At 51.8% G+C, this 14,345-nt stretch overlaps 1 protein-coding gene across 1 annotated transcript in view; it reads left to right on the top strand.

Moving 5' to 3' along the window:
* The window catches only part of LOC128274134 (F-actin-monooxygenase Mical), a 57,455-nt gene extending 45,062 nt beyond the window's left edge, over window positions 1-12,393 (top strand). Inside the window, exons 9-17 of the mRNA XM_053012275.1 lie at window positions 3,943-4,095; window positions 4,173-8,453; window positions 8,523-9,038; window positions 9,262-9,294; window positions 10,483-10,714; window positions 10,832-10,919; window positions 11,006-11,316; window positions 11,415-11,674; window positions 12,388-12,393. Of these exons, the coding sequence (XP_052868235.1) occupies window positions 3,943-4,095; window positions 4,173-8,453; window positions 8,523-9,038; window positions 9,262-9,294; window positions 10,483-10,714; window positions 10,832-10,919; window positions 11,006-11,316; window positions 11,415-11,674; window positions 12,388-12,393 (5,880 nt within the window). The remainder of the gene's footprint in view (window positions 1-3,942; window positions 4,096-4,172; window positions 8,454-8,522; window positions 9,039-9,261; window positions 9,295-10,482; window positions 10,715-10,831; window positions 10,920-11,005; window positions 11,317-11,414; window positions 11,675-12,387) is intronic.
* The last annotated feature ends 1,952 nt before the right edge of the window (window positions 12,394-14,345 follow it).

The following is a 14,345-nucleotide window of genomic DNA, read 5'->3' as shown; positions in this document are numbered from 1 at the left end:
GAGAGGAGAGAGTACACCTTATAGAGCACCTATCGATAGAACCAGGAGACCACCCCACACTCCCCCAAAACACCCACCGCCATGATCATGCGGGCGTCCGCTGCGCTCCTCCCAATGACGTCGTCGTTGTACACCACCAACGCCACCCCGTCACACATAGCATTGTGTCCGTGTGTGTGTGTGTATGTGTGTGTGTGTGTGTGTCCGTGTCCGTCCGTGTCCGTGTGTCCACAACTATCCACTACCACGCGCGCCGCGCTGTCAGTAGGCGACACAGCACCCTCACTCACCCACCAATCAATCACTATCGAGCACTCGAACTAGCTTGCCATCGTCACACCCGTCAAGCCACCCCCCACCCTCCACCACCCCACCTCCCTTCCACCGTTACCTTCAGCTGCCGCTGAGCCGCCAAATCCGCCACGCGCGGGGTACGGGATAGTTCCGCCGCGGTGCCGGAGCCTGTTGGAGAGACTTCCGAGACTTCCGAGGACTCCGAACCCTCCGTCAATCCGTCCGTCCGTCCCCGTCTTTCACCACCACCTGCCGCCACTTCCGCCTTAACCCCATCACGAGCTGAGGAGCTCACCGATCGCCCGTGGGCCCTTACTGGTGTCGAGGTAAACAGAGAGAGAGCGCCTTTTTTCTGCCTGCCTGTGGTGTGTGTGCGTGTGATGTGCGCTCGATTGGGTGTGATACCTTTTTGCTGTTGTTGTTGCTCCGTTTCTTCTCTCATATCCCTTTTGTTGTTGTTCGAATTGTTGCGAGCAGAAAGTTGCTTCCCAAGCAAAATTACAGACCTCGGGGGGCATCGAGAGACTGACGACCCGTGACCCGGAAGCGACTCATTGATTTAACTTTTTAACCAGCTATAAGCATTATTAAACATTAGTTTTTTTTTTCAAATGGTTAGCTCTCTATTTGCTAGGTCAGCTTGAATCAACATGCTAATTATAAGTACGGTCCAGTCCGTCTAAGATTACAAAAAAACGTTAATTTTATCCGTCCCCTTAACTTTCACCACAATCTAGGATAAGTTTTGATGTACTATTAGGACTTTGAAGGAGACATTGAAAGAAGGAAAACAATGATTCTTGTGCCGAATCGTCCCTGGTGATGAAAAGTGCATTTATTACGAGAATCCTAAACCCAAAACAGGCCATGGTACAGCCTTGTGCACCAGGTCCATCGGAACCTATGCGAAATTTTCACTGCGCAAACGTTATACTGTGCTTATGGTGGATATAAAAGGTGTGGTCTAGTATGAGCTTTTAAAACACAATTAAATTATTGATGGAGCTAGTCATTTGGCCATGAAACGATAAGAATGATCGCACAAGAGACATAGTAAATTGCTTTTTCCACATGAAAACGCTCCACAACACATCGCAAAATCGGTCAAAACCCATCGCGAAAATATCCGATGGGAACAGCTGTCCCCTCCGCTGTGCTCACCAGATGTTGGTCTTTCGAACTACGACATGTTCCGTTAATTAACGATTTGGCAGCACAGCGGTTCACTTCTTATGAAAGTATTGAAAAATGGTTCTCTAATTGGATCGTTGCTAAAGATGAGGATTTCTACCGACACGAAACCCGGGAATTGGGCCCCCTGAAAGATGGGAGAAAGTAGTAGCTATATGGCTCGTTGTTGTAGTTAGGCCACAAGTCTCGAATAAGTATCACATGAATTAATTCAAAGCCCTAATAGCTATCATAAAACGTCTCTGCAGAGTTTTGGTGATTTTGTATTGGTTATCAAGCCTTTACAGTTTCTATGGGTACTATCGGTACTATCTATCTACCTACAAGACCAGCCCGTCAGTTTAGGCTATAGAGTAATTGGTGGCCTTTGATTGCCAGGTCTTTGATATCGAAATTTTCGGAACGAGACATAGCAAACCGCTCCTGAGTTCCACATTGTCTAACAACATTCTCCCTGTGAACCTCACAAATTTTTCGGCAGCTTAAAAAAGCGGAAAAAGCATCACATTCAATTCTTTGATTCATTTTCAAATCTATATAATAATCTCTTTACACTAGCGACTAATTACGCATATGCGTTCATTAAAATGTAGCCTGACACGTCAGCTTCTAAATAAGTTTGTGGTTGCCACAAAATGCCATATTGCGCAGTGATCGGACATCAACACGTCATCGAGTGAAAGAAACCGCAGAGACTTGCCACTGACAGTAGTTAATAAATAAAGAGATGTAACAGGGAGACCAACCATTGGGGTGAATACGATGCGCTCATTCAAACGGATTTCCTGAAGTGTGTTTGAGAGCCTAGAAGCTCCGTGTAAATGGATTTCATCCAGGGTCCAGGCTTTTCTTCGCAACAAGCATTCACACTTCCATCGTTCTGCGACCACCGTATTCGCCTGTCGTTGCACTATGTGGTTTCGGACTTTTGGCTGAACTCAACCAACCGCTCCGTGGACACTGTTCGAAGAAGAGATAGCAACCGGAACGAAGAAGAAAATGGAAGGCTATATCGAAAGAGAAGGTTTTGCAAAATTTGAGAAAAAGTTGCCTTGCCATAGGTGTACGTTGCATCGGGGTGGTACTACTTTGAGGAGGATGAGCTGAATTTAGAACTATAAATAAAAATATTTTGTTTTGAATAAGTTAGTAAGTTGACACCATACTCACATCCGGCAACGTTAACTCAAGCATTAAAACATTCGACTGTTGCGTTTTATTCCTTCCATGAGCTCTCTTGAACAGTACTTGTCAGGGCGCGCTTAATTCAGACCAGAACAACACACAGAAGCTGCGTTCTGTAGGCACTTTTTCACGTGATTTTATTCATTCTTCGAGCTTGAAGTTTTACACCCCGTCGATCGGTAGTCGGTAACGCTCGTAATCGCTCGCTCGGTAACCGCCGTGACAGGTTTCGTGAATTCTGTTCTACGACCTACTTGCCGTGACAGTTTTCGTATTATTCCACATTTTCTCCGTCGCTTTTTGCTTGTCACACAGTAGTTGACCATTATGTTGCTCCTGTAGCAGTAACTGCCGGTCCCATAAACGGTAGCAAAGGGTTCCGACCGTTTTGCCGAACCAACAGAGGGAGGTTTTCAATGATTGTGTTCATAGGTCACTCTTTAGATTAGCCTCCATTCCATTCCGCCTAGATTGAAAACGAAGTTTCATCGCGCTATACGTTTGCCCATTATGATTTTTATTTTTTTGCAGCATTCTTTTCTTTCTGTTTTGCGGATTTCGATTGTTCACTGTTCAATAATTCTGATTCTGATTTTTCTCGTTGTTTTTGTTCATTTGGTTTGACTTTCGTTTTCGTTACGTGTATGCCCGCAATTAACTCTACTGGGTGTTTAGTCTACCTCGATACATGCTCTCTTTTCCGATACATGCTCTCAATCAATGCCATGCTCTCTCTGTCAAGTCAGCCGTAGCGGTGTGGGGAAAGTGAAGGGAAGCCCCACCCCACCGTTCCGACGTTGTCACATCCTTTCCACAAATTTCCGATCGGGCTCGTCGCCCTGCTACAACGGTCCCGAACAGGCCCCGGTTCACCGACGACAACCATTTGCTCGGGAATAAATCATACCGAAACCGAGTGGACCAGTGCGCGCGCTGCGCTTTGCTTGTCACTAACACTCCCGAGCATGCCCGGTGTGTGCTCACTGTACTTCCCTCTAATCCGTTCCGCTGCCTGGGTGGGGTTGGGTTGGCACTAGAGAGGGCGGGGGGCGATTTCGTGACGGCGCGCGGCCCTCTTTGTCGCCGACCCAGCCCTCGCGCGCGCACGCTGTGTGTATCGTGTTAAATTTCTTTGCTGCTGCGCCACCTGAAGTACGCGCGGATGCTTTGTGCTGTATCTGTGTACTTTATATAACCATAATCTACCTTGTGTGTGTATGTTCGTGTGTGCGTGTGTGTATCATTTTTCTAATGCTGATTTGTTGCTTGCAGGGAGCGTCCGATTCCTCGAAGTCTTCATCGGAAGAGGTAAACTCTGCGACGGAGATATCGACCGACTCGGAGTTCGACCACGAGCCCAACCATCGGGTGCCGCCCCGTATTTTCATCGACGATACGTACTCCCGCAAGCCAGCCAAAGTACAGGTACTGGTACACTATATGCGGATGCTGCAGCCCACAGTTGACTGATCATCGAACTCATGCCACTTCTTCTCTTTTAGGTGAAGCAAACCGTTATCGACGATACCGGCGCACGCTACCGGCGCCATCTGCCGGCTCTGCAGAGCCGAGGGGATCAGCAGCGAACCGGCAGCGAGCTGCCAGACCAGTACCACCACCACCAACACCACCACCACCATCATCACCATCATCACGATGTGAAGCTGGAGTTCAAACCGCTGGTGGAGGTGGACCCAACGATCAAGCTGGCGCAGTCGCGAACCGCACCGCTGACGGTGCCACGGCCCGGCGACTACGGGCTCAGCAAGACGGCCAGCACGGAGGGCATTGCCTCGAAGAAGAGCCTCGAGCTGAAGAAGAAGTACCTGCTCGGCGAGGGCGCGCCCGGTCTGGGGATCCTCAAGTCCGGCTCGGCCTCGGCGCTCGACTCCAAGTTCAAGTCGTTCCACTCGAACATCACCGAGTGTCAGAAGTTGCTGAATGCGCCGACGCCCGCCGAAACCAGCCCGCAGAGCCTGCTAAAGAGTGTGGCGACTGTTGCCCCCACAACCACCACCGTCGCGCAAGAGCACCAACTTCCTCCGTCGACGCCACTGGCCGCCGGCTTCAAGCAGCACCAGCAGCACGAAAAGGAGAACGTTTACGCGGGCAAAACCAGCGCCAACGCCGCAGTGGGCAGTGGGGGGGCACTGGCCGCGAGCAAACGGGCCTCGCTGGTGGAGACAATCAACGCGACGCTGGTCGAGAATAAGCTGAACGAGCTGAAGTCAAACGAAGCGTTACCGGCGATGCTGGTGAAGCAGCAACAGCCGAACGGCGGGGTACAACAACCGCGCCTGGCTGCCAAGGAGACGGTGCAGCCACCGGCCACGCCAACCGCCACCACCAACAACAATAACAACAACCGCATCAACAACAACCACAACCACTGTGTTGACAACAGCAACAACAATAATAATAATAACAACAACGTGGTGGTCACAGATACGATCGACCTGGTGGCGCTCGAGCTGAAGTCTGGCGTGGAGCCGGAGGTAGAGGTTGACGGTGGTGGTGCTGGCACACGGGAAGGTGGCCGGCTGCTGGAGAAGGTTCGCGGTGGCGTCGGTGTCGGCAGTGAGCTCAAGTTCATCGCCGGCATGAAGCACGCGTACATTGACTTGACGACCGATTCGCCGAACTGCGACCGCTCCCTGGTGGAGACGACGCTGGACTTCAGCATGTCTCCTGCGCACCACGCGGACGATGCCAGTGAGCAGCAGCAGCGAAAGGTGGTGCCGGTGCCGGTGCCGCCGGAGCTCACCGGCAGTCTGCAGATAGATAAGAACGAGAACAAAATCAAACGGCATCCGGGTGTTGTAGTGCCTGTTGCCGCCGCTGCTGCTGCTGCTGCTGCTGGTGCGGCGATGGATGTACCAGTGAATCAGGATGAGCCGGTCTTGGTCCAGGATTCACCGCAGCAGCAGCAGCAGCAGCACCAACAGAGTGAAGACGGCTGCCATGAAACGACGCTGCAGGTACCGGATATGCATTGGTCGAAGAAGATGATGCCGGATGGTGACGGGGAAGGAGAAGAGGAAGAGGAGCACGAAGAGCGTGGGGCAAACGAAAGTGATAGCTTGTCTGGCAGCGGTTCCGCGACCGGTGCGAGCAGCACCAACAGCAACAGCACCAGTAGCAGCAGCAGCAGCAGCAGCAGCAACAGTACTTCGAGCGTGGAAGACATACCTCACTTCATTCTCGACTCGACCACCAGCCCGGAAACGCAGCACGAGGAGCGGTTCGTGCCGCGGTTAGAGGTGCGCGACGCGACCGGGGAGCTGATGCAAATCGACAGCCTGATGATCATCGACGGGCGGTACATCGGCGATCCGGAGGACCTGAAGCTGATGGAACAGTTACCACCGGACACACAGATAGCGGCCCAGTTGCTGCAGGAGGAAATCAACCAGGACAGTATCAGCACGGTGATGGAGTGGACGGCAGCGGTCCGGGCCGCCCGTGTGGACAAAGAGCCCGCCATTCACGAGCGCGGCCACGAAACACCTCCCACATCACTGGACGGGCGGAATGGTGGCGGCGGCGAAGACGGTGCCGGGGTGACGGCCGACGAGACGCGAAATTCTCCCGCGCGGACGTTGCCGCCGGCGGAAGCCACCATCGTGCCAACGAAACGGCACCTACGGTTCGACACGAAGAACGAGAACAAGATCGACACGCTCATGAGCATGCCGTTCGTGCTGGAGGGTGCCGCAGTGGCCAGTAACCGAGGGCTGCCGGGTGGTGGTGCTGGTGGGGTGCAGAAACCTCAGTACTTGAACCTGTGCGTTCACCAGAAGCCGCAGCCGCAGCAGCCCGACGACATCGATGCCGAGCGGACGCCGGTGGCAGCCGAACCATCGAAACCCCTGCCGGTGGTGGATGCTAATGGTGGTGGACCGACGGTAGCGGCGGGGCTGCTGGTGGGCCGGCCACGCTGTGCCGATTCCGACTCGGAGGAGACCGAGGTGACGACACAGGCCTTGACCGAAACGGAGCTATCCGACTGGACGGCGGACGATGCCGTGTCGGAGAACTTTGTCGACGTGGAGTTTACGCTGACAGCCGCCGGCAGGGGCCGATCGGCGATCCGGCGGAACCGCGAACGCACGGCGGCGCAACAGTCACGCAAGAAGCGAGAGGCCGACGACACCGGCACCGGCACCGGATTGGGGGTGCGGCCCGTCCCCCATCACCACCACCAAACGGCGCTGCTGTCGGCCACCGAGGACGGCATCATCCGCAACCTGGCGCTGGACGACATCGAGTTCATGGACACCGGGTCGGAGGAGGAGAGCTGCATCGAGGCGTACTCCACCACCAACCGGACGATGCTGCGGAACCGTGGGTACGCCGAGTTGCTCGAACCGGCAAGCGTCGAGCCGCGGCGAACGCACCGCTGCCAACCGGTGCCACCGCTGGTGGTGTCCGCGCTGCGTCCGCCGTTCCACTACGACGCCGGGGCCAAGCCCCAGCTGGTGGAGGCCATCAACAAGCAGATCGCGTGCCGGGTGGTGGAGTACATCGAGCAAGGTGCCTACCTGCTGGCGGTTGACGACGCCAAAACGCCGGTAAACGAGGAGCCTCCGGAGCGCACCGGGGGCCTGGTGGGCACTGGTGGTGATTTGGAGGAGGACAGCCTGCTCATCATCACCTCGTCCCAAACCACCGCCGCCGGTACCAGCACGACGACGACGGCCACGGAGGAGAGCGACGCGGTGACTATCGTGGCCGCCGACAGCGCAGCGCTCCTCCCGGGCGAGCGGGCGGGCAATAGCGGACGGAGCAGTGTGACGTCGTTCAGCTCGTCGTCACTCGGTGGCGGCACCGCTGCTAACCGGACTGGGAAGGATCGTCAAGCGCCACCAGCACCTCCAGACCCACCCAGCCTGCCGCTGGACGGTGGCAAGAGAAGAGCGGACCCCGAGCTCCGGAAGGAGCCCCGCAAGGACTCGCTCAAGAGCATCGAGGACGTTGGCTACGAGGAGTACGTGAAGCGGCTGCAGCACAAAATTCAGCTGATCAGCAACGCGCGCGACTCGCTCGAGGAGAAGAAGTCGAGCAAACGGAAGTCCTCGAAAGGGGATCTCGGGGTGCTGGATAGCCAGGAGTCGCCTGGGGCCGACGGCAAGGTACCGCCAGCGGAGCCGACGCCGCCCCCAGCCACAGCCACGGCCGGTCCGGTCACGTCCCCAGAGCCACCGAAGAGTGTGGAGAAGAAGATCGAGGAGCTGGCGAAGGAGCGAGTGAAGCAGAAGGACATCATACACGATCTAGTCATGGATAAGCTGCAGACGAAGAAGCAGCTGAACGCGGAGAAGCGCCTCAATCGCAGCCGCAACCGCACCAACGTCCTCTGTCAGGTGGCTGCGAACGGTGCTAGTGCCGGTGGCGGGTCCCTCGAGGCTATAGTATCGCCGCCGGCCGCAGAACCGAGGGGCCGTGCATTCGTCGGTGCCCTCACTGGCCCGTGTGCGACACCGTCTCGAGCACCACCACCACCACGCACCAAGCATCACCCGGAGCCGGACGTGGTGAACGGCACGCCAGCGCCACCATCCCGGACGCCGGTCACCGTTCGGCCGACGCCGGCGCAGCAGCAACCACCCCGCTTGCAGCACGCGACCGAAACGCCCGTCGGCCAGCTGACAGAACACCTGCGTGAGGAAGCGCGCTCGAAGGCCCGCCAGATGTCCAACCAGGATCTGGGGCTCTCACCCGAGGATCGGCTGCTGCTGCTGCGCAAGAAGTACCGCATCCACATGCGCGAGCTCACCGACGACGACGACGACGATGACGACGGCGGCGGCGGCGGGGCCGGCATTGGGGCCGGCAATACCGCGCGGAACAAGTCCGATGATGCCAAGTGCACCGAGCAACTGCTGCGCACCAAGCTCACCAACTCGAAGAGCTTCAACGACGTGTCGAGCTGCAAGCAGTTGGCGGGCGGTGGTGGCGATTCTGTTGAGCGGCGGCGGCTCTCGCCGCCGGTACCAACGACGACGGCAGCGGCCGGTGGGGTTGGCGAGCCAAGCAAGCTGATCGACTACATCTCCGACCCGAACCTAGCGGCGCGTAGCGGCGTTGGGGCAACCACCGACCCGAGCGGCGGTGGCGGCGGGGGCGACGGGCCTCGGTTGCGCACCCGCAGCAAGTGCAAGGATCGCGAGCGGCGCAAGAGCATCATCGAGAAGGTGTCGGAGTTCTTTAACGCGCGCAAGAAGGACTCCACCACCAGCAAGGAGGCGTCCCCGACGAAGGGTCGCGAACTGACGGCCGCGGTAGATACGGCGACATCCAGCTCTGGCGGCGGCGGCGGAGGATTTTTGCGTTTCAAAATATCGCCCAAGCTGAAGGACAAATCGAAGGTAAGGGATTGCCCGGCCGGAGAGAGTACACCACCACCACCCACACGCTAGCAGTTAGTCATTGTTGCACACAAATAAAACGAAAGCAAACCCAAGGCGCGCGCCTTGTTCTGGGGCAGGTGCAGGGCGCGTGTGATGGGCGGGATGTGAGTTGAGTATGTTGCGGTTTCGGCGCGCTACATCGTTTCTTCTCTTTTACTGGTTTATTTCTCTTCTTTCGCAGTCTTGCTTTGATGTGCGGAGCATTAGTTGTGGTGTAAGGGTTTGTGTTTATAGCCCGTTGCTGTACATCCCATCCTGCTTGTAGGAATGTTGTTAAGCTATTGTTATGTTATGTTGCACAGATCACCTCCACCATTTGTTGTTTCTTGGGTTTCTGGCTGCTTTTCGGTTTTTCACTGTTTGCTGTTCCAACACACACAGACACCACACTTACCGTGGCAGGAGCGAAACAAAGGTCTGATTCAGCAGGAGGGTGCGGAACGAGTTGATGAAGTACGAAGAGGAAAAAATCATTTTGGGAAATCAAAAAAAAGCGAAACTCAGCGATTAGTTCGTTTAAAGTAATATTTTCGGTTAATATTTATTAATAGTAGTCATGCAGTAGTACTACTGTCTACCTGTTGAAATAAATTAAGCTGCTTATTTGCCCATTTAGTTGCTGCCCTTCGAGGTACTACCTAGTAGTACCTGGCTGGGTCTAGCACGCGTCTTCTCTGTCCTTTTGGGCGGTCTTTCTCTACTCCCTCCTCTCCGTTCGGGTACAAGCTGGTCGGTCAATTCTGCATTTCAACACAATATCAATTCTGCGATATCAACGCATGTAAATCTATACGCTGTTATAAACTAGTAAATTTATCTCAGATTTTTTTCAAATCAAGTAAAATAAAAATATTGAGTTGAATAACGTAAAGGAGATTTTAAATAAACATTGTTTTACACCACTCAAACTAACAAACAAACTAACATTCAACATTTAAAAAAATCGATTGAAATAGCAAGTACAGACATGTTGAAATGATGAATTGTGTTTTGCAAGCCACTGTATATAGGATAGGCACATAACAGTCCGCATGTTACCCTGGTTTTCGTTGTATCAATATTCGTTCCTTTTTATAGTGAATATCAGTTGATACTTTGATGTCCCTGATGTTACGATACTGATACGGAATTGCTACTCATCCTTTGAGGTCACATTTCATGGTGCAAGGTATCGAAACACTGCGTCGAAACTGGTAACTTCTAGTAAGCGCTGCATGCAAGTGTTAGCAAATGATCTTACTCTCTCCCGTCTATTCTAAAGCAGTGCTTCCGTGAATGTTGCTTTTATAATCATTCGTTTTGGATTAGGTGATTGCCAATCTCACTAGATTATGCTAATTTGTTCAAATGTCTCTCCTGCTGTCTCTACTGTACGATGCGACGCATGCTCGTTGATTTGCAGTCGAAAGAAGCTTCCCCCTATGGACGGAGTGCATCCGAGGACTGCTTGAACGCTAACGGTGCTAACTTAACTACCAGCACGCCCGTACCAGCCGCAGCCGCAGCGGCGACAACAGTCTGCCTTTCGAATGGCACATCACACAACAGCTTCACACCGATCGGTCGCAAAGAAGCAGAAGAGCTGGAGCCTCCGCCGATACCTCCGCCACCGTTAAATTATCAGCGCTCTGACGGTAGGTTTTTGCGGCCGACCTCCGGTCTTGGAGGACGAATCATGGGTAGCACGTTGTTTGATGATTCGCTCCTCTAACTCTTGCCGCTGTTTGTTTTTTTTTTCTGATGAATTCCAGACGAAGGAGGTGTCTCGAACGAACCAAGGAACGAAATCAAGAAGCAACGTGCAATGTCCAAAGCGTCGCGACAGGCAGAATTGAAAAGGTGCGACTACGGCACTCCCTCCTGCTTCGTAGCAGCGGCTGACAGTGGCAGCAACACTTTCTCACACTTGCTTTCCGTTTCCGTAGACTGAGAATTGCTCAAGAGATACAACGAGAACAGGAGGAGATCGAGGTGAAGATCGAAGATCTGGAAGCGCACGGTGTGGCGATCGAGAAGGACCTTCGGGGCGAAGGTGAAGTGGCCGGCAAGCCGAACTTCGGCAACCTCGGTATGCCTAACGACGAGGACCTGTTGAAGGAGTGGCTGGAGATCATGCGCAACATCACAGACCTCAAAGTGCGCCTAGATGAGCTGAGCATACGGCAGCAGGAGCTACAACTCGAGCATCGGCACGCGCAGCTGAAGGAGGAACTGAACATGCGACTGTCGTTTGGCAGTAAGTCCTGTGCACTGAGTGCACTTTTCAAGTGTGCACGTCCTGCTACACACAACAGTCACTTGATGCATCTCCCCGGTTCCGTTCCTCTTTCGCAGAGCTGGACAAAAACTCATCGGACGTGGCGGCGGAGGGTGCGATCCTTAACGAGATGCTCGAGATTGTTGCCAAGCGCCAGGCGCTGCGACCGTCGCTCGACGCAACGGTGGCTGCTGTTTCCGGCCCCACCGCCGTTGGCCGCGCGGCGCACGGTACCGATGTAAGCACTGCATGTGTGTTTTCTACCTTCCATCCTCACCCAATCCCCATTTCGGCCCTTCTGCCGATCTGGAGTCTGTTTGCACTGATGACCGTTACAGTTACAGCATTTTGCGCTGTTTGCGTGCTTGCTTGTTTATTATAGTTCAGTCCAGCGACGTAAATGTAAATAGACTCTCTCCCCATGCTCGGCACACTAGCAATCGTTCTAGTGCAACGCCTGTAGCAACGGCAAAGCCATTCCCTATAGTTGTGCACATAGATAGGTAGGCGTAGTGAACGAGAACCTTATAGTGCTAATGCCACTGCACCCGCGTAGCTTGCGCTTGCCACTGCACCAACATACGCAAATACGCATTTAACCACGACAATCACGACGAACCGCTGACTAAGGCGACCTCATGACGCACACACTGTAGAGGATGGGTATGGCAGGATTAAGTAAGTGAAACTACAGTCACAAAAGCTCTACCAGTGCAGCGATTTGGTGAAAACCGTACTCTACGTTGTTTGTACCACTTACCGTTTAACTCCGTGGAATAGAAACTGTAAAACATTGTTCGAAGATGTTATGGAAACAAAAATATATTATTATCACGTCGAGCTTCTGCTGCAGCTTCGGCCGTATTACCTTAGCACTTAAAACGCATTTGATAATTATTTAAGATGTAACACTAATGGGTAGCATAGCAATGTTACATTTTAACTTTGTGCTCTTGTTTTAGCTCCCGGATACCAACTAATTCATTTTTCATCTCTTTCACCCCTATCATGTGCACACGTTTCTGTTTTTTTTTTTTTTTCAAATTTTAGATCTAAAGAGTCGGCCCCAAATGCCTCTATTGCACTACATACAGGAATTGTACAGACTTGCCGAGCTCCAATTTGGTATGACCGACGGTGGAGACAGCAAGCTCCTCTTCTTCCTCCATTCAGCATGTGCGGCGGCAAACACACTGCGATAGTAGATCATAGCGTATGAAGGTACACACCCGTTCACAACGACTTCTAGTTGCCCTTTTTCGGTGCTCATTGTTTCATAGTTCTCGTGGCGCACGACGAACTAGACTCAATGAAATGAGAGAGAGACAGAGAGAGATTAAGCATAAGGACTCAACGACGCTTCGATGTAGATCACGTATTTAATGTTTAATGTTATAATGTACTAGCTCGCAGAAATGAGCTAAGCAGCATTCGCTCAACGCGTATTGAACGCCTGTGCTAACATACCGCGTCTCCATGGTTTCTATCGAATTGCCAGGGTTGTAACTTTCTGTTTAACATCGACCATCGGGACTGTTACGAATTACGGCGTCCGTCTCTTATTATTATGGTTACACTACGTAGCGTTTTCAGTTTGTTTTAAAACAAAAACAAGTAGTCAGGTTATTAGTGAGTTTGGTTTTCTTGAACTTCTTTCTGTTTTGCTCTGCGTGTTTTTATTTTGCTGCGTGACAGGAAAAAGTACCGTATGTTTTCATTTTTTGCACTTGTTTTCTCTTTTTCAACTGAGTTGATTTTATTTGCGATGTATACTACATATCTATATACTACAACTATTAGGAAGTTTGCTCATACTCTTGACTTTGCTATGGTTTTGCTTTCTGTTTGCTATTTTTTCACCACACGATTATGATAATTTCGTTTTTACTTTCATCCGCAAAAGACAAAAAAGCGCCAAAGGAAATCTGCTGTTTTGGCTCAGCAAAAATGGTCAATATTAGACGCCCGCAAAGTGAACAATATTAAAGATCGTCCGGTAAATGCGTGTCCGCCAGTAGTACCGATTGTAAATCAATCCGTCCTGCGTCCCCGATAGTTTCGGTTTACTTTCGGTTAGCTAGTACGTCGCCGCTCAGCAACACAAACCATGCTCTGGCGCGCGATTGGAGTGCTTGATAAAAGGTGCGAATTGCTTACTCTGCAACATTCATTTAGCGGTCTCGTTCTGAATGCCCAGCCTATTGCTAAAATGTTTGGCCATTTGGTTTTGTTTTTTTCTATCCATCATAAAGTGTCTTTGGAAGCGAGTTACGGAAACGAGTTTTGGAACTTAAAAATAACGATAATTCTGAATATGCACATACTTTTTCAAATCGAACTCTCGAAGCAACAATTCATAGAGAAAACAAGCAGGTAAATGCATTAAGTTTTAGGGTCGGGTTGGATCAAATCCATTAAACGTGTGCATGGTTTCGAGGAAGTAGGTGATTCGTTAGTATTAGTAGAAGATGACCTGAATTGCCGGTTCCACAGCCACCGGAACGCATCTGAGTCGTGAGCGTTCATGCTACGCATGCACTCGTGTAACTGAGACGGCTTAGTAATTTCGGGCTTAAAATACAAATCAAATTTGTCAATGACGTACCGAAACTCGATACAAATGATCGATGCTATTTGCAAACAAGTAAGAATTACGACATACCGGGGACTATTTACTTGAATTTGATTTTATCGAAACTGTAGAGAAAGATATTTAAATTTTTCATTCAGGGAATTCATGATAACCGAAAATAAAAGGAGAGAGAGAAAAAGCATTAAAACGGCCCGGGCCCACATTCCCTTGACGGAACTGCGCACGCGGCACGGTGCAATGAAGAAGGTTGCGTGTTAGGCTACGGTAAAAGTACGAATTTTTGGAGCACATAAAGAAATCGGATTCACCCAGACAATGCTATACAAAAAAAAACAACAAACAAAGAAACAAACAACTAATTACGGGAATTCGACTGGGTGGGCAAATGCGATTAAATCAAACTGTGGTAACATTC

The sequence above is a fragment of the Anopheles cruzii genome, chromosome X (assembly GCF_943734635.1).
Source record: "Anopheles cruzii chromosome X, idAnoCruzAS_RS32_06, whole genome shotgun sequence".
In the NCBI taxonomy this organism is placed as follows: Eukaryota; Metazoa; Arthropoda; class Insecta; order Diptera; family Culicidae; genus Anopheles; species Anopheles cruzii.
Note: the sequence above shows the minus strand (reverse complement) of the source record. Positions and strands in the feature narration are given on the sequence as shown.